Source organism: Bombyx mori, chromosome 6 (genome assembly GCF_030269925.1).
Source record: "Bombyx mori chromosome 6, ASM3026992v2".
NCBI lineage: Eukaryota > Metazoa > Arthropoda > Insecta > Lepidoptera > Bombycidae > Bombyx > Bombyx mori.
The window spans coordinates 1,863,617-1,887,982 of record NC_085112.1 but is presented as its reverse complement, the minus strand read 5'-3'; the positions used below and the strand labels follow the sequence as shown (position 1 = coordinate 1,887,982).

Sequence of the window (24,366 nt, the reverse complement as noted above, 5' to 3'; positions counted from 1 at the left end):
TCTTACGACCTTCACAGGCACATTATCAGAAATAATCTTGTCTAAGATTTCATGAAACTTGCCCACGGCCATGTCGACATCTAAATTCATAAAAGATTGTTTCCAATCAATTTTCGAAAGTTCCTCGTTAATAATAGAGTAGTCACTTTTATGGAAAAGCAATATGGACCGGCCAGGAGAACGTAGGGGTCTCACGTCTAACCCCTGAATCTGAATATCTAAGGCTGGATGATGATCATCCTCAGATACAAGAGGAAGGGACGAACGAACAACCTTACAAGCACAATTACTTATTACTAAATCTAAGCATCTTTTATTTATATTAGAAATCGAATTAAATTGTTTAAAACTATTAAAAGCTAAAAAATTAGAAAGACCAAAGACAAGTGAGTCCCACCGATCACCATTCAAGAGTCTAGCAGGTCCATCAACACCGATCAGCTCCCAAGAAGCATTTTGATTTTTATTATATTTGAAATATAATAAAAATCAGGTATATTATCTATGCTTTGACTTTCTCAGTTAGTGCTTATTATATTAAGTGTATAATCTATGGTTAGTGCTCTTTTGCAGTTTCATTTCAATAGAGGTTTCCAGAAAATACCGAATTCATAACATAAAAGCATTAATAAGTTAAAATCGCACTTTCACGAATTCTTAAAAAAGGTCTGATTTGAAAAATAAAATAATGACTGTGGATCAGGGAGTCGATATTACAAAGAATGGAGATCGTGGAGTCCTAAAACGAATTACCAGGGAAGGAGAGGGTACCGAAACTCCTAACCAAGGATGCCATGTGAGCGTGCATTATGTTGGGACACTACTAGATGGTACCAAGTTTGATTCCAGCAGGGACAGAAACGAACCGTTCGAATTTTGTTTGGGCAAAGGTAAGGTTTGAATAGCAAAAAAAATATTTTTATGAATTATTTATGTAGGGTTAAGTGTACTTTATGAACATTTGTTTTTCTGGATTAAGTTCCAAAATGCTGTCTATGGACAAATGAAACCACTTATTCCATCAATAAAGCCCATTAATAACATGAAAAGCACAGAGATTATTTTTTCGTTCTATTGAATACTGATTCACCATGAGAATTTTCAAAAAAGGATCTTCGTACGAGTTAATATTTTAGGATGATTATTAATACACAAACATCATAGACATGTTGTGTGTGGTGTTGCCCTAGGGTACCCCACTGGTATATAGGGCCCTCACAAGTTGTTTCCATTTTACCCTGTCTTGCGCTGGCTCCTTGACATTACTCCAGGTCACGTTGGCAGTCCTCATCTCACTCTCCACGGTGCGTCGCCAAGTGACATAGACATGTTAATTACATTTAATGAAATTTATAGATGGTGTAATAGAAGCATGGAAAATTGGTGTGCCTACAATGAAGAAGGGTGAAGTTTGCATTCTGACTTGTGCTCCTGAATATGCCTACGGAGCAAGTGGCAGCCCACCAAAAATCCCTCCAAATGCAACATTGCAGTTTGAGGTATATGATTTGAAATAATACATATTGACGCTTGAAAGGCAAACGTGACTAAGCGACAATAACTGCTTTGTACATAAAGCATAGGCAATAAACATATTTGATGCGCAAAAAAAATATATTTCTAGGTCTATTAAAATCATTTCAATCCTACAGCTAGATTCGTTAAAATAGAATTTTTTTCAGGTATTTCAACTTCAAATTAGTCTACTGTAAAGTTGTCATTGTATCAAAGTAAGCATCGTTGCTTAGTCACGTTTGCCTTTCAAGCGTCAATATAATTTAAAAGAAATGACAGGGCTATCTTTCAGTTTTGTGTGAGATTGGAATTCCTACTTACCCCAGCCTCTCTAGAAAATCAATGTTTTATTTTATTGTATCAATTGGTGTTATAGAAAAGAGTACATCAGACATAGTTTTAGTGCATAGTTGTAGAGTGACTGCATGGCCTACTTGATGTTAAAGTGGTGGTGTGCAAAGTAGGGATTGTGACTACTGTAATAGAAGCCTCCAGAAGGTTGGGGTCACAATTTTTTTTTCAGTCGATTTAGAAGCTCGTAATACACAACTCCTCCCTTTTGTAGGGGTTACCCAAATTTTTCATGATACTGAAGGGATTGCTGTCAAAAAAAGTTTTCACACCACTGTGTTCAATAACCATTTAACATTAACCCATAGAAAACATAACAAAATTTTGCCACCCACAGTAAGACATTAGGTCGAAGTTGCAATTACATTGTATAAAGTACCTATATCCTGCACACCAGAATGCATGAACAGTAATGAGAGGTAGGATAGATATTCGTGTGTGCTTACTAAAATAATTTTTTTAATGGCAGTGATGTAAAATATATTTTATGTATAATATGTTTAAAATGTTTATTGTTTCACTATTTACATTCACTAAACAGTTTATTATTTCAAAATCACCCATGACATCTAAGCAGAATACTTACTGTAGCAATAGAAAAAAAAAATTGCTAAATAAATGTTAAAAACGTTGATGAGACAGGCTAATGAAGATTAGATGTGTCTGTTCCATTATAAATTGGGAGAAAGGCATAGGCAGATTGTTACAAAGGTTATGGAAAAGTATTCCGTTTATGAATCTGAAGGAGTAAAGAAAATATGATAGTACTACATCTCAAATGGCAGATCAAATTAAGTAAACCTTTTTTTATTGTTAACCCTCAGAGCACTGTTCATGGAATATGCTACATAGTCTAGTAGGTCCATAGATTGACGCTAATCACTAGAAGCTGTCGTGAATAACCTGTACCTTACAATCACTATTTGTTGGTTATTGAATTTTCGAGAACTACGTACGTCGCATCACACACTCATGAATAAATTATAATATATTATGAACAATGAAATTTTTACATAAATAAATTACTGTGGTCAACTTATCAGCATGACAATAAAACCACTATAATAAATTCAATCACATATCCTGTTGATTACCTGAAAATAAATTAAAGTTTCAAAATTAATAATTTACAGAAAGAATTCAAAATTTTACAACTTTATATGAGTTGTCTATTATCAAAGGTGGCAATCTGTGTATTTGAACAAGAAAATGTTATTGATATATCAATACAGATTGAATTGAATATAATCGTCTCCTTCAAAGAATACGGTTCAAAACCTGCATTAAATAAAGGTTAATACTTAACCTGTTATTTATCTAAGATGTCGTTCAGAAGAGTTTTGTGGCTGCCAATGGAATACAAAGTCAATAATTCGTTTTTCTGATTTACCAATAATTGTCCAAAAGTCACATTGCCGGCTTTGATACTAGTCGACTCATATACAAGACAAGAATACTACAAGAAATTTTAAAAATTAGAAATTTTATGTCACTGCTCCCCTGTAAACATTTTTTTTTCATTAACCAATGCAACAAGTAAAATAATTGGTATGGGGTTAAAAAAAAAAAAAGTATTCGTTAAGTGTTATAAGTTTAATAGAGTGTTAATTTGCACTTCGGTAGAATTTTTATATATCCCCAGCACGGAACACAATTTATAATTGGTTCTCCTGCAGAAATATGTGGTAAATACCAGGCAACACACAGTAGCTTAACAGTTATTCATTAGTTAAATTAACTTAATTTTTTTTTCAGATTGAAATGATTGATTGGAGATTGGAAGATCTTAGTCCTACCAAGAACAAAGGCATACTGCGCCATATCCTCGAGGCTGGTACAGGTCTTGACAGTCCCAACGATGGTGCATTGGTCACAGGTAACACAAAGAGATAATTTCTGTAGGTGATTTTGAACAACAATCGTGTTGGCGATTTTTGTTAGTCTAGTTGTATGTCTAGTATTTGGATCTTAACTTTTTTGGTATCAGTGGCTTGGAGTCTTAGTTTGAGTATAGTGTAGTTATTGCCAAGAGATTTTTGTAACAATATTTTACTGTTTTAAAAGTAAAGTACTAAAGAGTAACTCCCTCATTTTCTACTGAAACTCCACCACCATAACACATTATTTTTTAAATATGCTTATTACTAATTTCATATTGTTTGAACAGTTGAACTAGAAGGGAGACTGCAAGGTGATAGCAAAATATTCGATCAGAGAACAGTTACATTTTCACTCGGCGAAGGTACCGAACACAATATATGCGAAGGTATAGAAAGAGCTCTAGAGAAATTTTTGAAAGATGAGAAATCCCGGTTAATTATCCAGCCTAAATATGCCTTTAAGTCCGAAGGGAATTCAGAATTGGGTGTCCCGCCTAATTCTGTCGTAGAATATGTAGTCAAATTGAACAATTTTGAAAGAGCCAAAGACTCTTGGTCAATGGACGGAAATGAAAAACTGGAGCAAGCTAAGATCTTTAAGGAGAAAGGAACAAACTATTTCAAACAGAACAAATTTCAGTTAGCCATCAAAACGTATAAGCGGGCCGTGTCTTTTGTTGATGGTAAGTTTTCTATTTATTTTTTCAATATTTTCCATTGAATGTCAAAGTTGCTCATTTCATATATTTGGACATACAAATTCACATCAGAGCAGAGGTAAAGTTGAGGAGTAACCTGAACCCACTGAAAGTCACTTTGAGACATGCATGTTTATAGTTCATAAAATATCTAATTTATAAGGAAAGTAATGCTGCTCAGAACAGACTATCATTTTATTTTTTTACCTAATTACTAGTAGTCTAGTTGAAGTCATGGTGGCCTAAGGGATAAAACGCCTGGTGCAATTGTATCAAGTGATGCATCGGTGTTCGAATCCTGCAAGCAGGTACCAATTTTTGTAATGAAATAAGTACCTGAGAATTGTTCACGATTGACTTCCACGGTGAACAAATAACATCGTGCAATAAAAATGAAACCGGTTTGAAGGGCGGGGCAGCCGTTGTAACTATACTGAGACCTTAGAACTCATATTTCAAGGTGAGTGGCGGCATTTACGTCGTAGGTGTCTATGTAACCAGTTAAAAACAGATGATCGTGAGCTCGTTCATCCTTCTAAACAGTAAAAAAAAAACCTCGAGAGGCTGTCCTGGTTTCATCGAAAGTGTAGGTGAGCTCACAGGGCTCAGTCTGAGAAACTGCTAACGTTTATCCTAACAACCGCAGCGCTTCACTGAATCTACCACCGGATCGGAATCGCAATCCACTGAGAAGATCTGGCGTCAAACTCAGTGAATTCTGCCTGGGCTTTAATTGCACGTCGAACGGTTTGTCGCATTCGACGAGTATATGCTACTGGCACAGCTAGACTAGACAGTAATGGGGCTCTGCTTGCCGAGATTTTGAAAAGTTCTTTTTTAAACTGTATATAGCTACGGTCGTTGTATGTATTTATGTATATATCTCTTCATATGTTATAGAAATCTCCAATTGTCTAAAACCACTGTGAACGGGATTTTTATTTGCAAATGATGATTATTCATATTATCAAAAAGTTGAAATAAAAAAATTTGAAACCGATTTCTAAAATAAACGTTGCTAGGAATTCATGTTTACTAAATATTGGTAATATTGTGAACATTATTTCAATAAACAATAATAATATTGTGCCGTCTTCGCGGCAAATTTTAAATCTGACATTTTACAACGCCAATCGATCTCCACGTTCGGATCCATCAAATGACAGCGAAGCTACATCGCATGCACACACACATCGATTACGAACGGGAGCCGAGCAACACGCAACCGAATCTAGAACATTTAAACTTAACCGAAATCGACGACCGCGGGTGAAGTTAAATTATAATTCATTAACAAAGGCCTAGTGATTCTAGAACAGTGCACGCGTCCAGGAGCTCCAGTGGCAGTCCCAGGTGCGTATGTGCATTTACACAATTTGTTGAATCCTAGACGTACATCGGGGACCTAGGATATCTTGCTGGGCAAGTTCCGTAGCCATCCCCGACCAGGGATCGATTGGTTTGTCCAGACCCAGTGTGTGTGTCGCGACGATAACCGGCTAAAACAAACTACCGAGCCGGGAACTAACGTCTCACATACATTTTATGGTGCCGAAACCCGGGAAATCTACCGTCACAGCAAAATACAAGTTCTTAAAGGGGAATGCCCACTCTCCATAGTGTGCTAGGCCCAAGGTGGACATCAAATATTACTATAAAAATGGACTGATTCAAATTCTTAAATGTATTAGATATCTAAAAAATATATTGAAATTGACGCCACTATTATAAAAAATATAATAAAAATAAAAAACTCGTTTTGAGGTTAATTTTCTATATAAATACTTCAAGAACTTGTCTTTTTTTAATGTTTAAGATGTTCCTAATGTATTTTAATACAATTGTAGTTATTAAGGTATAAAAAACACATACTTCTTTAAATATCTATATATTTTATTCATCTTCATACACAATTAGTAAATCATCTAAAAATAGCACAGGAGAGCATATACAGGGTTTTAAATCTCGGTCAGGTTAAAACCACAATTCACACAATGTTTTTCAGTCGTAGTATGAAACGTTATTGATAAAAGCAAAATAAATCGAAGAAAGATCAAAACACATCCATTTTGAACGCAATCACAAACAACCAGCGGCAGCGAGCGAAGTGTCAGTCAGTCAGATTAAAATCAGTGTTGTCAGTATAAAGAAAAATAATTACATGAAATTCATATATCGATCATTTTTTTAAATAACCGATAATTGATTTATTTCTTAATCCTTTTTTTACGAGTACACATTATTTTTTATTTTTTATGTTTTTGTTTTAGTTGTACATATTTCAATAACAATACAAGTTACGTTTTTTTTTATTGCTTAGATGGGTGGACGATCTCACAGCCACCCTGGTGTTAAGTGGTTACTGGAGCCCACAAACATCTACAACGTAAATGCGCCACCCACTTTGAGCTATAAGTTCTAAGGTCTCAAGTATAGTAACAAGTTAAAGTCCAATGGGTATCTCTTTGATGTTATTTTATGTGCTTAAAATCGATTAAAATCGATTGATTAATGATAATATTTAAAATTATTTATTTATATGTTTCTATATATACTTAAAATGTTTACTTAATACGTAAAAGGTTTTGAAGCTGGCAATATTTTTCCCGCAAAAATAAAATTCTTGTTTTTTTCAACAGAGTTACTTTTTTTAAACTACTTATTGTAAACTGTAGTGGCGCTTATTTGGAAGAAAGTAAATGCATATTTATTTATGACAAAATTAATGCACTAAGTATTTTTTCTCTAATCTATTGTCCGCTTTGGGCCTGAAATGGGCCGTCCCCTTTAACTAGTATTTAACGTAACTACTTTTTAACCGCTTTCTTAATTATATTACGATCAATTTCATTAGGCCTAAGACAATACGAATCACGTCATCAATCCACTGTGCAAATTAATTGCAATCCGTAACGCTGTGCATACAATCAAATAACATAACGGTGTATGTACTTCATTCTCTTCAGTGCATTAATTTGTAAAATTCATTATATTAAACGTAAAGGAGAATCTAATAAATAATTCTAGATTAATTGTCGTCAACTTTACGAGGATACCCTCCGTCTTCGTTTGTTGAACGTATAACGCTGCATTGTTCGCCCATCAGTTGATTATGTATCTTGGTACAAAGTTATATTCTCATAAATATAATTGTTGTGCTAATACCGATTTTAAATAATATCACGTTTGGTTTAATTTTAAAACATTTAAACTTAAATCTAAACCTAAACCAGTCTTGTTTTGTTACGATCAAATACGTATTGACAAATTAATGAGTTACTTTGTGAATTTTTATTTTATTCATTTTTCGTTTCCGTGCTACCTACCTACCTATAAATTTTAATGTCGTTTGGTGATTACGGTTCTTTGTGTTTGCGATATTATTCTAATAGCCCGAGAGCCCGTGGGATCTACCTGTATGTATTTGACCAGACCTGAATTTTCGTACATTGAGACCCCTATACCTACCATGCATGAGGTGGGGACTCACTAAGCTCAAAGTGGTCGACGCGCCGAGCGCTCAGGCAGGACAGGTACCGATTTTGACGGATTTTAAATCCATTTGACCACGTCTGCCGTTTTGAAATTTTGAAAATATATGATTATTATTATCGGAAAATAAGAATGGCAGACCATTATCGCGCATTTTACTTTGTGGCAGACCACTTTGAAAATGCTAAATTGCATTGAAAATGCAAAATTTTGAAAGTAATTGACTAGATCTGCCATTGATTTAATAATATGTTTTTTATTATAGTCTTAAAAACATATTGATCACGGCAGACCTCTACATTGCGTACATACATCAACATATAATAAAATCTTAGCTACTACCCGGCCAGATGTATATTATGTTTTCCGTTCACTGTTTTAGAGGAATATAATTTACTTGCGATTTACTTTAGCAATGTATTTACCGAAATTAATATTTTTTTATATTATAGAATAATAAACTTCATTAGTTAGACAATAAAGAAGTGAATTTTTTATGGAATAATTATAAATAATACGGTATAATGCTGATCAAAAAATAATTCAATTCCTCATTTTTATCATTCAACATTTAACTTGCCAGCTATACAATGCCAAAAAATCTAGTGATGTAGATGATGGAAGGTTCCAGCTATTCGTTAGCAACTATAAATATTCAGACATCAATGAAAATTATAGAAAAAAAAAACAAAAATTTTAGGCAAGCTCAATACCACCGCATAAGAGTGAGCTTTATCAACAACTTTTGAGGGCCCACTATATTTCTTCTATTTGGAGAAATGCTTACAAAAAGCAACTCACAACTTTAGACCCATTGGAGTATGGTTGGATTGAGCAGGACAACATATATGCCTTCAAAGGGTTCGAAGGTGACCAACTTCCATATTTTGTGAGTGACTTATTCACCAATGTTCCTGGTAAGTTGATAACAATTCTTTCTCGAACATGTTCAGATGAATTTACGTTCATTTTACAATTTATGTTTTATTTTTGCAGTATTCGATTCAATGGTTGATGAAGACGAGTCGCCTAACGATAAAGATGACTCCGATGATGATGATGATGAATGAAGATTGATATATATATATATATAATATGTAATGCATGCATGATATATTTTTTTAACTGATTTAACACTTTTAAATTTTGTCTTGACGAAATAAAAATGAGGAATTGAATTCTTTTTTGATCAGCATTGTACCGTATTATTTATAATTATTCCATAAAAAATTCACTTCTTAATTGTCTAACTAATGAAGTTTAGTATATATAATATAAAAAAATATTAATTTCGGTAAATACATTGCTAAAGTAAATCGCAAGTAAATTATATTCCTCTAAAACAGTGAACGGAAAACATAATATACATCTGGCCGGGTAGTAGCTAAGATTTTATTATATGTTGATGTATGTACGCAATGTAGAGGTCTGCCGTGATCAATATAAGTTTTTAAGACTATAATAAACAACATATTATTAAATCAATGGCAGATCTAGTCAATTACTTTCAAAATTTTGCATTTTCAATGCAATTTAGCATTTTCAAAGTGGTCTGCCACAAAGTAAAATGCGCGATAATGGTCTGCCATTCTTATTTTCCGATAATAATAAACATATATTTTCAAAATTTCAAAACGGCAGACGTGGTCAAATGGATTTAAAATCCGTCAAAATCGGTACCTGTCCTGCCTGAGCGCTCGGCGCGTCGACCACTTTGAGCTTAGTGAGTCCCCACCTCATGCATGGTAGGTATAGGGGTCTCAATGTACGAAAATTCAGGTCTGGTCAAATACATACAGGTAGATCCCACGGGCTCTCGGGCTATAATACTTACAGCTCAGGTATACGAACACATACGTCATCTTTTACCTGAGTTATTCAATTGCAAATGGGTTATTGACCTTGTAGTTTTATCCTTTTGTATTGGTTGCGTAATTACAAAACATTTTACATTAATCGTTCATTTTCCTTCAAATATTCATAGTACTTATTTTCTAATTTTTTATTTTTTTGTTTTATTTTATGAATTTAATTGAAATAATATCGTAGCTCCGATTAAGAATGTCACATTCCGTGAAGCGGAAGGTATCGTGTGCTGTACTTAAGAAAAGTAAATCGAGGTCGATGGACACAGATGAAATTTCGGTTCAGGACCTACCAGTATTGCGACGGAAGCGTACTTTATCTTTAAATCGATTAAAGAAAACATTAATTATTGCCCGAGCGGCTAAATATGATCCGGAACAATGTAATACATTCCTTGCTTGTTTTTCGGAAGTAAAAAAGGTTGTTAGTGCTTTTGAGGCTGCATACGGTGACATTATATCACTGATAGACAGTTGCGATGAGGAGGCTGAGGACCTGCTTCGCATGGAATTTGATGATATTCATATGGAGATTCTTTCTATATATCGGCAGTTGACTATCAAAACGGGTAGTGAATTGAACACTTCGCTAGAATCTTCCAAAGTAACAAGTCACAACATAAAACTTCCTAAAATTTCTGTACCGCAGTTTTCAGGTGAAATAAAAGGTTGGCCTAAATTCCATGACGTATTCCACTCCCTCATTCATAACAACGCAACACTTACGGACTCAGAGCGTATGCATTATCTAATATCAAGTTTGTCTGGAGATGCCGTGGCACTCATACGCTCCTTCCCTTATGAAGGGAAATTCTATCAGGAGGCTTATCAAACATTGATTGATCGTTATCAAAATAAGCGTGATTTAGCTTTCACCTGTTGGAGAGAAATACTTAATGTAAATTTAAAATTAAATTCTCCATCTGACTTTCGACGTAGTCTTGATTTGTTTAACGAAAATTTATCGATATTGAAAGGGTTAAACCTGCCAACTGACAGTTGGGATTTTATACTTAGCTACTTAGTTCTTTCAAAGCTGGACTCAAACACTCGTCGTGCTTTTGAAATACAATTTTCAGATTCTGAGTTGCCAGCCTTCAACGACCTCAAACGATTTTTACAAAACAAATGCGAAGCCCTTATACGCGATGGCCACTTTTTTGTTCATGATCGTCCTGCTCCGGATAAGCCACGTTCTGCTGCGATTCATAACGTTGTTTCATTCAATAAAAAACCGGTTTCTACTTTTTTATCAAACACCCCACCGAAGAAGAATGATTCTAAGGATATGCTGACACCAACTACCGTAGTAAATTCTACTCCACCGACACTCAAGTGCTCGTACTGTGACGGTGAGCACACTATAGTCTCTTGCGAATCATTTTCACAAAAATCGGTAGATGATAGATACAATCATGCGAAGCTTCATCGATGGTGTTTCAATTGCTTACGCGCCTCGCATCAATTAAAAAATTGTAAATCTATCTTCAGATGTAAAATTTGTAGACAGAACCATCACACGCTTCTCCATCGAGATTTGTGTGACACTGACCGCGAGGACGTAGCCAAGAGTCATGTATCGATTAATCGACTGCCACCGTCTTCTTCTAGTCAAGAGCCACAAACGCAGGCTTTTACAAACATGAATGGTAGCTCTGTAGTTCTGCTGGCTACTGCTAACGTTGAAGTGCGCGACTCATCTGGTCACTTTCATACTCTTCGCGCACTCATCGACCCTGGTAGTCAATCACATTTCATTTCTAATCAAGCTATGGAACGATTGGGCTTAAAGCCTAAGCAAACTTCACGAAATGTTTGTGGCTTGGGGCAATCATCGACGTCAGTGACTGGAATGGTGGAGCTTCAACTCGGAGTTCATCAAAAGAATTTATTTAATTTAACGGCTCTCATCTTACCATCTATTTGTGCACAAATGCCCACTGCTCGTCTTGATCTTTCTTCATGCGAACACCTACGTAATTTGCGACTCGCTGATCCGAATTATAATAAGCCTGGACCAATAGATCTGCTTATCGGTGCTGAAATGTTTTCAACGCTGTTACTACCCGGAAATATTTCAGGTAGTCCTCATGAACCCTCAGCCTTGAACACCATCTTCGGATGGATCCTGATGGGAAGTGTCAAATGCAGGGATGAGACAAAACACTCAAATTCTTTTTTTCTAAGAGAACACGATACTCCTCTCCATGAGGAATTGAGGAGACTGTGGGAGTTGGAGGTCATACCTAAATCATCAGTTCTAACGCCGGACGAGCAGCAATGTGAGAAACTTTTCACTGAAACCCACGCTCGAGGTACATCTGGAAGGTACATCGTTTCTTTGCCGTTTAGGCAGAGGGATGGGGAGTTACAGTTTCCGGGTTCGCGTGAAAATGCATTGCGAAGATTTCATTCATTGGAACGAAGACTTCTTTCAAACCCAAACCTTCATGAGCAGTATTCGGACTTCATGCTGGACTACTTAAATAATGGTCACATGACCCGTGTCTCAGCCACCGACCTGCATAAGGGAAAATATTACATTCCTCATCATTGTGTTTTTCGTCCTGGCAGTTCAACTACTCAATTGAGGGTGGTTTTCGATGCTTCTGCTAAGGACGCTCGAGGGATTTCACTTAACGATTCCTTATTAATAGGCCCCAAATTACAGACTAATATTACAGAAATCCTTTTGAGATTTCGCGGCTACCCCGTTGTTTTTACAGCGGATATAAAGCAAATGTTCAGGAATATTATTCAACAGGAACAGGATCGTGGTTTCCAGAGGATATTTTGGCGTTTTAATCAATGTGAACCGGTTCAGGAGTATGAGTTGAATACCGTTACCTATGGAGTGGCGTCTTCTCCGTTCCTGGCGTGCAGAACAATTAAGCAACTCGTCCACGATAAAGGTTCTTGTTTTCCATGTGCTGTTTTTCCTCTTACTTCTTCCATTTACGTTGACGATGTGGCCCATGGAGCCTCAAGTTTGGGTGAAGCCGAGTTAATTAAATCTGACGTCATTCATTTATTGAAGAAGGGAGGTTTTGAATTACGGAAATGGGCAAGTAACAAGAAAGAGTTACTTGCAGACATACCTCCTGAACATTGCGTAACCGATTTTGTATCATTAGATATAGAAATTACCCCTTCTCACAAAATATTGGGTTTGAAGTGGGAACCTCTTCCGGACATCTTTTCTTTCCAAGTTAATGTTCTTCACAGAGAATGTACCAAGCGTACCATTCTAAGTGAGGTGGCTCGTATTTATGACCCTTTGGGCTTTCTCTGTCCTTTGACGTTCATTCCCAAGTTATTGGTTCAGCGTTTGTGGGTCTTGAGTGTTGGGTGGGATGATGTCCCTCCTGACGACATAGTGCGTCATTGGAACCTGTACGTAGCCGAGCTTCCACTTATTGAACGTATTCGTATTCCTAGATGTATATCGACCACTGGAAGCATGGAATCGTACCAATTACATGGTTTTGCTGACAGTTCGGAGGCTGGCTATGGAGCTGTGGTTTATCTTCGAACTCTTAATTCCGATGGTCATATAGGAGTATCCTTTTTATGTGCTAAGTCTCGCGTGGCCCCAATTAAGAGAGTTTCATTGCCGAGACTAGAGCTCTGCGCTGCGGTTCTGCTCGCTGACCTGCTCAAATTCGTAAAAGAAGTGTATGTACCGTTACTTCCGCTTTCTGATACATTTGCTTGGTCAGATTCAACGGTAACTCTGTCATGGATTCGTGGCCATTCCTCGCGTTGGAAAACATTTGTTGCTAATAGGGTTAGTCATATCCAAGAAACTGTCCCCGAAACTCACTGGAATCACGTGCGCTCTAATGAAAATCCTGCGGACATAGCTTCCCGCGGTATGTGTCCGAGCGACCTACTCCAGAGTGAGTTATGGTGGGCGGGACCGAGCTGGCTTCGGCAACCTTCATCTTCATGGCCTTCAAATTCCGGTCTCGAGGTGAACGAGACTGATATGCTTGCCGAGGAACGCTGTTTTTCGTTGGTCGTGAATGATGAACCTAACTTTATCGATTCTTTGCTCGAAAGGTTTTCATCAATTCGTAAGGTTCAACGTATTATTGGTTATTGTCTTCGTTTTATCAGAAATGCAAACAAAAAACAGACACGTGTTCCGGGTACCTTTTTAGGTCGTGCAGAACTTCATGGGGCCCTGATGACGATTACCAAGCGAATTCAATTTCTCAACTTTCAGGATGAAATTCGTAAGCTCGAGAATGGTATACCATTACCCAAACCGTGGAGAAAACTCAATCCATTCCTGGACGACCAAGGAGTTGTCAGGGTGGGCGGCCGTTTGTCTCGTTCTGGTCTTGAGTTTAGTCATAAGCATCCTGCTCTGTTGCCGCGTCATTCTAGGTTCACATACATGATCATCGAAGCAATTCACAAAGAGAATTGTCATCCTGGGTTGGGAACGACACAATATCTTTTGATGCAGCTGTTTTGGGTATTCTCTTCTAAACGTGCTATTCGTCATTGCTTGTCAAAATGTGTTTCGTGTTATAAAACTAATCCGAAGTTATTGGAACCATTCATGAGTGACTTGCCGGCTTCTCGTGTGAATCAAGTCAAACCATTCTCTATTGTTGGCGTGGACTACGCAGGTCCATTCCAAATCAAACTCGGTAAGCATCGCGGTGCCAAAATCGGTAAGGCCTATTTGTGCCTATTCGTATGTTTTAGTACCAAAGCAGTTCATTTGGAAGTGGTTAGTGAGCTCTCGTCCGAAGCCTTTATTGCTGCCCTGCGCCGTTTTGTTGGGAGACGCGGTAGGGTGAATGTTATACACTCCGATTGTGGTACGAATTTTATTGGAGCTCAGAAGATCCTTAATCTTTATATGCATTCTGCTTCTGAGTCTCAAAACATTGAATTTAAATTCAATCCTCCTTCTGCTCCACATTTCGGAGGTGTATGGGAAATACAAATTAAAGCAGCTAAAACTCACTTACATCGTATTATAGGTAATCAAACTTTAACGTTCGAAGAGTTAACAACACTTTTCGTTCAAATCGAAGCTTTGCTAAATTCTCGGCCGCTTTGCTCTTTGAGTTCAGATCCTAACGATTTGAACGTTTTAACGCCGGGACATTTCTTGGTTCTGGAACCACTTACCGCCGTTCCAGATTCTAACTTGTTGGATGATCAGATGTCTAGATTGAATCGCTGGCAATTGATTCAACGTTTCCAGCGGCATTTCTGGCAACGCTGGAAGTCCGAGTATCTGCATTCCCTAACTCAGAGAGCAAAGTGGAACAAAAGGGGCGAAACTTTGAATGATGGTTCTGTTGTACTGATTAAGAGTGAAAGTACAATGCCGTTGCACTGGCCTTTAGCTCGTGTCTCCAAGCTTCACGCCAGCCCTGATGGCGTGGTTCGTATTGCCACTGTCCGTACAGCCAATGGCAAATCCTACACTAGGCCATTAACGAAGTTAGCTCCCCTACCTATTTATTCTGATTAACTAAAATTCTAAAATTATTAAAATTATATTGTCTTTAATTTAATTTAGATGTAGGTTTCTTTAGTAATTTCTTTAGTTTTCATTATCATTTTAACTTAGTGGAAAATCCAATAACTTGTATTTTGGTGGGCGGTATGTGCCGTCTTCGCGGCAAATTTTAAATCTGACATTTTACAACGCCAATCGATCTCCACGTTCGGATCCATCAAATGACAGCGAAGCTACATCGCATGCACACACACATCGATTACGAACGGGAGCCGAGCAACACGCAACCGAATCTAGAACATTTAAACTTAACCGAAATCGACGACCGCGGGTGAAGTTAAATTATAATTCATTAACAAAGGCCTAGTGATTCTAGAACAGTGCACGCGTCCAGGAGCTCCAGTGCCAGTCCCAGGTGCGTATGTGCATTTACACAATTTGTTGAATCCTAGACGTACATCGGGGACCTAGGATATCTTGCTGGGCAAGTTCCGTAGCCATCCCCGACCAGGGATCGATTGGTTTGTCCAGACCCAGTGTGTGTGTCGCGACGATAACCGGCTAAAACAAACTACCGAGCCGGGAACTAACGTCTCACATACAAATATTATTAATAACTTTTCAGATATCCCCGAAGATGTTGGTGAAACGGCAGAAAACAAAACAAAAGCTACTGAAATACTCCTGTCAGTTCATCTGAACCTCGCTCTAGTTTACTTGAAGGTGACTCCAATCCACCACTTCGAAGCAAAAGACCATGCGACCAAAGCCCTGAAATTTGACGAGAATAATGTCAAAGGCCTTTTTAGGAGAGGTCAGGCTCTGCTCGGACTGGGAGAAGCAGATTTGGCACTAAAAGACTTCCAAAAGATTATTGAAATTGAACCACAGAACAAAGTGAGTTTATTGAGCAATATTTGTAGACAATTTCTGTAATACAACCACATACATACAATGAGTTGTATGTTGTATTCCAGCCAAACGAGTTTTATGATTAAATTCAAATAAATGCCTTTAATATTCTTAAATAATTTTAATCTTGTTTCCTGTTATAAGAACAGACTACCTACTTTGATTTATTAATTAGTCACTAGATTTCTTTATCACATAGGCTTGTGAACTAGCTCACAGCCCACCTGGTATTGAGTGGTTATCGGAGTCCATAGATATTGCAACGTGTGTGGCGCCACCTACCCATCGTGTTGAGGTTTATGCCTCAATTGTATAGTAAATAGTATACAAGTTAAATATTTTTGGCTTAGATTTTTATTACATGGAGGGGTAAAAGGCTTTTATAGTATAAGCGACATTTTTGCAACTCTACAGGAGAGCCATTTAAAGTTTAAAATTTGGATAAAGTATCATAATAACTTCTTCAGCTATTTAAATAGAGTAATCTTAATTGAAGTTCGCCAAGTAAAACGCACTTTTGATTACGAAGATAAATGTCGCTTAAACCAAATAACTTTTTACCCCTCGATATGATATTATTCCACCTTCAGGATTTTATGAATAATTATTTCTCTCAGGCAGCAGCCAATCAGATAATAGTTTGTAGAGCTGCAATAGAGAAACAGAAGAGGAAAGAGAAGCAGCTGTACGCGAATATGTTCGACAAGTTTGCGAAGCACGACAACGAGGTAACAGGTTCGCGCTCCCTCTACATACACTTTTCGATTGCATGTTTTTTTTATTTTAAACTAGCTGACCCGGCAGACTTCGTAGTGTAGTTCGATAAATAAAAGACCTAAACTTTTGTATAAAATAAACTTAAAACAAACAAAAGGAATCCGTCCGACGGGAGACACATCCAAGGAAAAACAAAATTGTTATTTTTATTTAATTCCGAGCATTTTCATATTTATCTACCTTTTAAACCTTCTCTGGACTTCCACAAATAATTCAAGACCAAATTTAGCCAAATCGGTCCAGCCGTTCTCGAGTTTTAGCGAGACTAACGAACAGCAATTCATGTTTATATAAAGATTGGAGTGAAATTTATTTGGGCACCTGCGGCGTCGATGATCACTCAGTCCTCAATGTTGGCGTTTTGTTTCTGTGCAACTATTTCTTTCTTGAAGATAACAGGACTTTTATGTAGACGTGTATGTCTGCGATTGATTCTTTAAAGTTTTTATGTTTATTATCCCCCTGTCGTGATTGCTAACAATGACAAAATTTGGCAGTATAACATTGGCACTAATACATACATTTAATAAAATGTGTACCATAAGATACATAAATTGGAACTAACTTTTAAGTCAGATTGTTAATAATAATGGAATGTGAGTGCGTGCCAATGATACCATAGTTTACACTAAATAATTTGAATAAATTTGCTCTTAAAGGTGGAGAGACAAAGAGCTAAAGCGGAGATAGACGTGATAGGGGAGAAAGTGGGGGAGTGGGGGATCGGTGAAGGGGAGTGGACAGACGAACAACGTCACAGGAAACCTACAGAATTCGAAAAGGAAAACCCTAACATTCTCATGTTAAACCGAGACGGACAGTTCGAGAACATGTAAACAAACTGATGTATCGCAGCCTTGGCAAAGTCGTGGTGTTATAATTTCATGCATTACTTGCTACCTCAATACGGCACGTGGAAGTCAAGCACGTGAACACATGATGAATGAAGTATTTATTGTCGCTTGTTGACGTCGGTCTACCAGTGGCTTGCTTAAAAAAGCTCTAGCTTTTTCATCTTCTGTAATATTACAAAACGGTTTCAATGAAACTGTCACTTTTTATGATCTCGTTGGAAAGGTATCGTTGCGCGTAACCAGGCAACGACGGTCGACAACATCACGACGTAACCTCTGATACATGGTGAGCAGAATTATATATATTTTAATAAAGTTAATGTTTATGAGAAAAAGTATTTAAATTTATGAATTAGTAAAGTGATTTAAAAGCAATATTAGTGCAATAATATTATTGTAACTTAATTTAAGTCGTAGCTGGGAGAATATTTTGGTTAATCATTAATGTTATGTCAACAGTCACCAATTGCCTTTGACCGATACTAAATTAACTTAGCGTGAAAACTTATATCTTAACAAAGAACAATCCTAGAACAATTTAGATGTTCTACCTTTCGATAACATATAAACAATAATATTTAAAATGTCAAACGTTTAAAAATATAACTTCTAATATGTATTTTGGGATTGACAAAAAACAATTTAGTACAATAAACATATATATGTATACTATGTACCCTTAATTTTTTAAACTTTAATTGCTTTTAGACTGCCTCAATTGTTCTCGATAGGGCAGTGATTTATCAGGCTTCAATTATTCTCAGAACACAGTGATTAAATACTTAAAAATAAATACCTACTTAAAAATGCAATTGGTTGTAAGACGTAACAACGAATTTCGATCAGCTTGTGACAATACTGAATGAAGTCAATGATCTAAAGTGAAAAAAAAACTTTATATTGTATTAGAAATTACAAATGTCAGTGAATGAAATACATTTTAATGTAAGAAGTAGATTTTACAAAACGTTTTGCCATAAAAATGCCTTTTATTATTATTTAGAAGTAAAAATAATTATATTACGCACACTTTAGATATAGTTTAGATTATATTATGTAATGCCTTAACTAATATATATAGCCTAGATTAATTCAACACATCCCTGTTGTATGAAAAATGTACAAAAAAAGAATATATAACTCTTATATTTATATATTTATAAATTATCTTTATAAATTATAATTCTGCTCATCAATGTATTTAATCAGACATTTCTGATACATTTCCGAACTGTACTGAAAGTTACTAAGTTAACTATCTACATAAATAAGCGTTTGTTTAAACTATTCTGGAAAGCGAACACAAACTCAGACGGACACAAAAATAAAACATGAATTTAATTAAATGTACCATTCCTCTCTGTTTTTTTGTTTGAGTTGAGTCTTGTTTCTGATAATTTTTAAATAAATGAATTCTGGCAATTATTTTCATGTTATCTATCTTAAACTTACACTCGACATATTTTATCAACATAATATATTATGTCGACGTTAGCTTAAAGAAAGCTTTAACGAATATCTAGATGAGTCTCCGCTAGAAGGTACAGGGTTAAAAAACTTATTAAAATGACTCGCATTTCTACTGAAGTACATAATAATATGTACATTAGAACCCAGTTCGAACGCATACATCTTGTATTGTTTGTAACTAAATGAGTATTCTCCTCTAACGCTGGCCTTAAGAGAGAGATGGAGATAATTCCCGAACAGTCACGGTCCTAGAATGAGTAGCAACAAGTCAATTTAAAAATGATTGTTCTGTTTGTCAAATGGTTAAATGACTGTTTAGTTTTGCTAGATTTATTACTGTATGTACCTAGTTTGGGGGCAATGTTAAATTTGAATAAAGCTTTTTAAGAGGCAAGTTTTTTATTTATTGCTTTATCTGATGGTATAAAAGTACGCAGGTGTCGATGTGCAGGGTAGTAGGTTTGCAGAGCTGATGTGATGAGCTGATGACCTCCTGTCAGCTGGAATATAGATGATAGCAAGGCTCAATCGACCCCATATTATAAACAGACACCCAAAAATCACAATCACGCATTTTTTTAATTATATTTTTATTTATACCTAAATTTTAGCAATGTTAGCTTTCTTCATCAAATAAAAAAATTAAACCAATTTCGATTTTGTCATAAAAACGATTCATTGCATAATAGTGATTGATAATCGATCTTAGATTACCATCCCTACTTTTTTTTTGATAGAACTAAATCGCCGGACTTACGCCCTCCAGTGGGGATGGTGGGCGGTTATGTCTGAGTCGAACCGATTAAAACCTGTCGCTCAACAAGCCACGTCCAAACCTAGCATGAGAAAGAACTCATGAAAAGGCAAAGGGGGAAAAGTGAAGCATTTAGTGCGGAGCACCCTCCCCCTCGGGACGCTTACTTAAATATTTTTATAAAATTTATTTTTGTATTGTATGAAGACTGCCCTTCCGTTCTTCAATCCCAAGTGCATGACCAATTTGTTGCAGAAACGATCAATAATAAAATAATATTTTCTTACACTATTTTTAATTCAAATTTATTTTCTATTTTTTAGTTGGATTTTTTATAAAAGCATATTTTGTTAGTTTTTTTAAACTATTCTTTTTATAAATTATGTTATTTCTTCATCGTCAAAACGCTAAGTACATATTTACTTAGAAAAATAGTACAAACGATTGAAATATTGATTAGTGAATTTAGTCCGAAGACTATATTAACTTGTACAATTATCAAAGTTCCAGTCCGTTTAGTCTTAGATTAATCAGAGTTACTGTTCATGAACTCACGAAATCTCTTTATATAGGCTTACTGCATACTAGTACACTTATTAATTATTCCCATTGGCCCAAAGAAAAAAAAACAAATCCTGAATAAGATATTTATTTTTATATATATATATATATATATTTATTTCTTATTGTTCAATAATTGAAACATACTCTCCAGTAATAAATAGACACATACTGATTTATTGACATTAGAAATATGAATAGACAAAATACGTGGTTTACGTAGTAAAACTAATTTGTTTTATAGAAACATTATTTTATGTGATAATGATATAATATGTCTTAGTGAGACATGGTTAATGCCGGGTATTTATGACTCGGAGCTGTTTGATGAGCGTTTTGTTGTTTACCGTTGCGATCGGAACTATAACTCTCGAAATGATTCTTTGGGTGGCGGGGTACTTATTGCTGTGCGTAGAGGAATTACCGTTTTTAATTTAACCTGTCTCCCTTCCAACAGAAACCGATCAGCTGATATTATTTCGATAAAAATAAATATTAAGCACAATAACGTTAGTAAACTACTCCATCTTTACTGTTGCTATTTTCCTCAATGTTCCTCTCAGTTTGAAGATGAAATTGGTTTTTTTGAGGATATTTCTGATACAATTATTACTAATCCCGGTGACGAATTTTTGTGCGTCGGCGATTTCAATATAAGGAATGCTTCTTGGGAGCTGATCGGTGTTGATGGACCTGCTAGACTCTTGAATGGTGATCGGTGGGACTCACTTGTCTTTGGTCTTTCTAATTTTTTAGCTTTTAATAGTTTTAAACAATTTAATTCGATTTCTAATATAAATAAAAGATGCTTAGATTTAGTAATAAGTAATTGTGCTTGTAAGGTTGTTCGTTCGTCCCTTCCTCTTGTATCTGAGGATGATCATCATCCAGCCTTAGATATTCAGATTCAGGGGTTAGACGTGAGACCCCTACGTTCTCCTGGCCGGTCCATATTGCTTTTCCATAAAAGTGACTACTCTATTATTAACGAGGAACTTTCGAAAATTGATTGGAAACAATCTTTTATGAATTTAGATGTCGACATGGCCGTGGGCAAGTTTCATGAAATCTTAGACAAGATTATTTCTGATAATGTGCCTGTGAAGGTCGTAAGAGGTAACTCCAATTTCCCTTACTGGTACTCCTCTGCTTTAATCAAGTTGATTAAAGAAAAAAGAAAATTTCACAGGAAATGGAAATGTTATGGTCGATTGGCCGACTATTCAAGTTTTTCTGTTCTTCGTGAAAGACAAAAAGCCTTAAAAATTTGCTGTTACAATGCACACATAACAAAGTGTGAGGATGATATCTTGAAGTGCAGTAAGCAATTTTGGAGATTTGTTAAATCCAAGAGGAGTGCTGGGGATTTTCCTAACGAATTGTTCTTCAATGATAGGTGCTCATCTGATGGTTCTGAAATATGTAATTTATTTAATGTTCATTTTGGTTCTGCCTTTTTAACTAACAATACACAGTCAGCATCATCGTTAAGTTATACCCCTGCTTCTTACGACCTTAACTGTGTAGATATTTCTTCATTTTTTATTTCGGTGGGTAAAGTCAAGCAATATTTGAAAAATCTTGATATTTCCAAGGGTGCTGGTCCGGATGGTATTCCGCCTGTTTTTTTGCGACAATGTTACGCTCAGCTGTGTTACCCTTTGCATCTTCTTTTTAATCACTCATTATCAACTGGTGTTATGCCCCGTATTTGGAAGCGGTCGTTCGTGGTGCCAGTCTTTAAGAGCGGTGATAAACATAACATAGCTAACTACAGACCAATTTCTAAAATTTGTGCCATCCCTAAGATGTTTGAACGTATAGTTTATGATTTTTTATTTCCATTGATTAGGCCTCATATTATAGAGCAACAACATGGTTTTATAAGCCATAGATCTACTGAGACAAACCTCTGTGAGTTTTTGGATTATGTATTGAGCTCCATGGAGGATGGTCATCAGGTTGATGTGGTGTACACGGATTATTCCAAAGCGTTCGATCGAATAAATTTTGACATTTTGATTGAGAAATTGCATGGACTTGGGGTCCACGGTGATTTGCTGCGATGGCTCGAGTCTTATGTTAGAGATCGCAGTCAGGCTGTGACTTTCAATGGTTTTTGTTCATCATTTGCACCTGTTCCCTCGGGAGTTCCTCAGGGCTCTCATCTCGGTCCTATGTTATTTAATATATATGTCAATGACGTTTCGAATGTTTTCAAGAAATCCAAATTCATTATGTACGCTGATGACAAAAAAGTATATAAAGTTATAAAGTCCTTAAACGACTGTTTGGAATTACAGGATGATTTGAACAACTTATTTGTTTACTGTCAAAATAACTTACTCACAGTGAATACTAATAAGTGTACTATTATAACATTCTCACGTGGAAGATCGAATATCTTGTATGACTATTCTATTAATGGTCAAACTTTGGTACGCACTACAGTTGTTCGTGATTTGGGTATTTATTTGGATTCCAGTTTGATTTTTGATTTTCATGTTAACGAAATAGTAAATAAGGCTTTTCGAATCTTAGGCTTCATACTTAGAGTTGGTAAAGACTTTAAAAGACCATCTACTTTGATTCTGTTGTACAACAGTTTTGTACGGTCTATATTGGAATATGGCTCCGTCACATGGAACCCCCAATATAATATTTATATTCAGCGACTAGAAAGAGTCCAAAAAAGGTTTTTTAGGCATCTTTTATACCATTGTCGTCGCTTTAACTCTCCAGAACCGACAGAATTTGTCTCTCTAGTCGATCGCAGGCTACTGAGGGATCAAATGTTTTTATATAAAATAATAAATAACGAGATTGATTCTAGCTATCTTCTTTCCAAAATTACATTTAAATGTAGTCGTATTTCCGCGCGTTCTAAACAGACCTTCCACATGTCCACGGCTCGAACGAAATATGCTTCTAACTCTTTTGTCCGTAGATCTTGTAGGTTGTATGATGCTAAGTTCTCTAATGCTGACATCTTTTGCTTGTCACTTGTAGCATATAGAAAAGCTGTTTTGGAGTGTTTATAGGGTGATTTGGCCCGATAAGTGTTGTAGTTTTATAGTGTAAGTTAATGTATAAAATGATATGTGCGTATTGTGTTGCTTTTGTTTTTTTGTAATTTAAATTTCTAAATTTCTCTTCTTGTTCACTGTCTACTTATAAGTGATTTTGATTGTGGAAACATATTTGGTTATTGTTTTAGCTATATTTTTTTAAATATTTATTTTTTGTATTGTACTGTTTGTTTCCCAAATAAATAAATAAATAAATAAATAAATAAATAAATAAATAAATAAACTATTACGCTGCCGATAAACTTAAAATTCATAATCTCGTCTTAAAAATAAAATGGCCTTTAAACTTTAAGGTATGCGCCTTTATGGCTTAAATAGCGACCCGCCCTCGCTTCGCTTCGGAAACATTAAAACACACATGAAACCAAAAAAATAAAAACAAAAATAAATAAAAAAAAGTAGCCTATGTTCATCAGGGACAATGTCGGCTTCTAATGGAAAAAGAATTTTTCAAATCGGTCCAGTAGTTTCGGAGCCTATTCGAAACAAACAAACAAACAAATCTTTCCTCTTTATAATATTAGTATAGATATAGATTATTAAAATCGAAACTGAACATATATTTTTTTAAGTTTACAAAGAAATAAGAATTTTGGATTCAGCCACTTCAATTCTAAAGTTGCGAAATATGAATCATAATGATAATGCATTAACAAGCAG

The 24,366-nt window shown here is 35.8% G+C and overlaps 1 protein-coding gene across 1 annotated transcript; it reads left to right on the top strand.

Moving 5' to 3' along the window:
• Positions 1–688: 688 nt before the first annotated feature.
• Positions 689–17,016, top strand: LOC692541 (FK506-binding protein FKBP59 homologue; the record flags this gene model as incomplete). Its single annotated transcript, NM_001043527.1, is given in 9 exon segments — positions 689–890; positions 1,357–1,499; positions 3,622–3,742; positions 4,034–4,428; positions 15,927–15,941; positions 15,943–15,953; positions 15,956–15,960; positions 15,963–16,188; positions 16,791–17,016. Coding segments are annotated over 9 exon segments (1,344 nt in total), but the record flags the coding sequence as incomplete, so codon positions are not given.
• Positions 17,017–24,366: the final 7,350 nt, after the last annotated feature.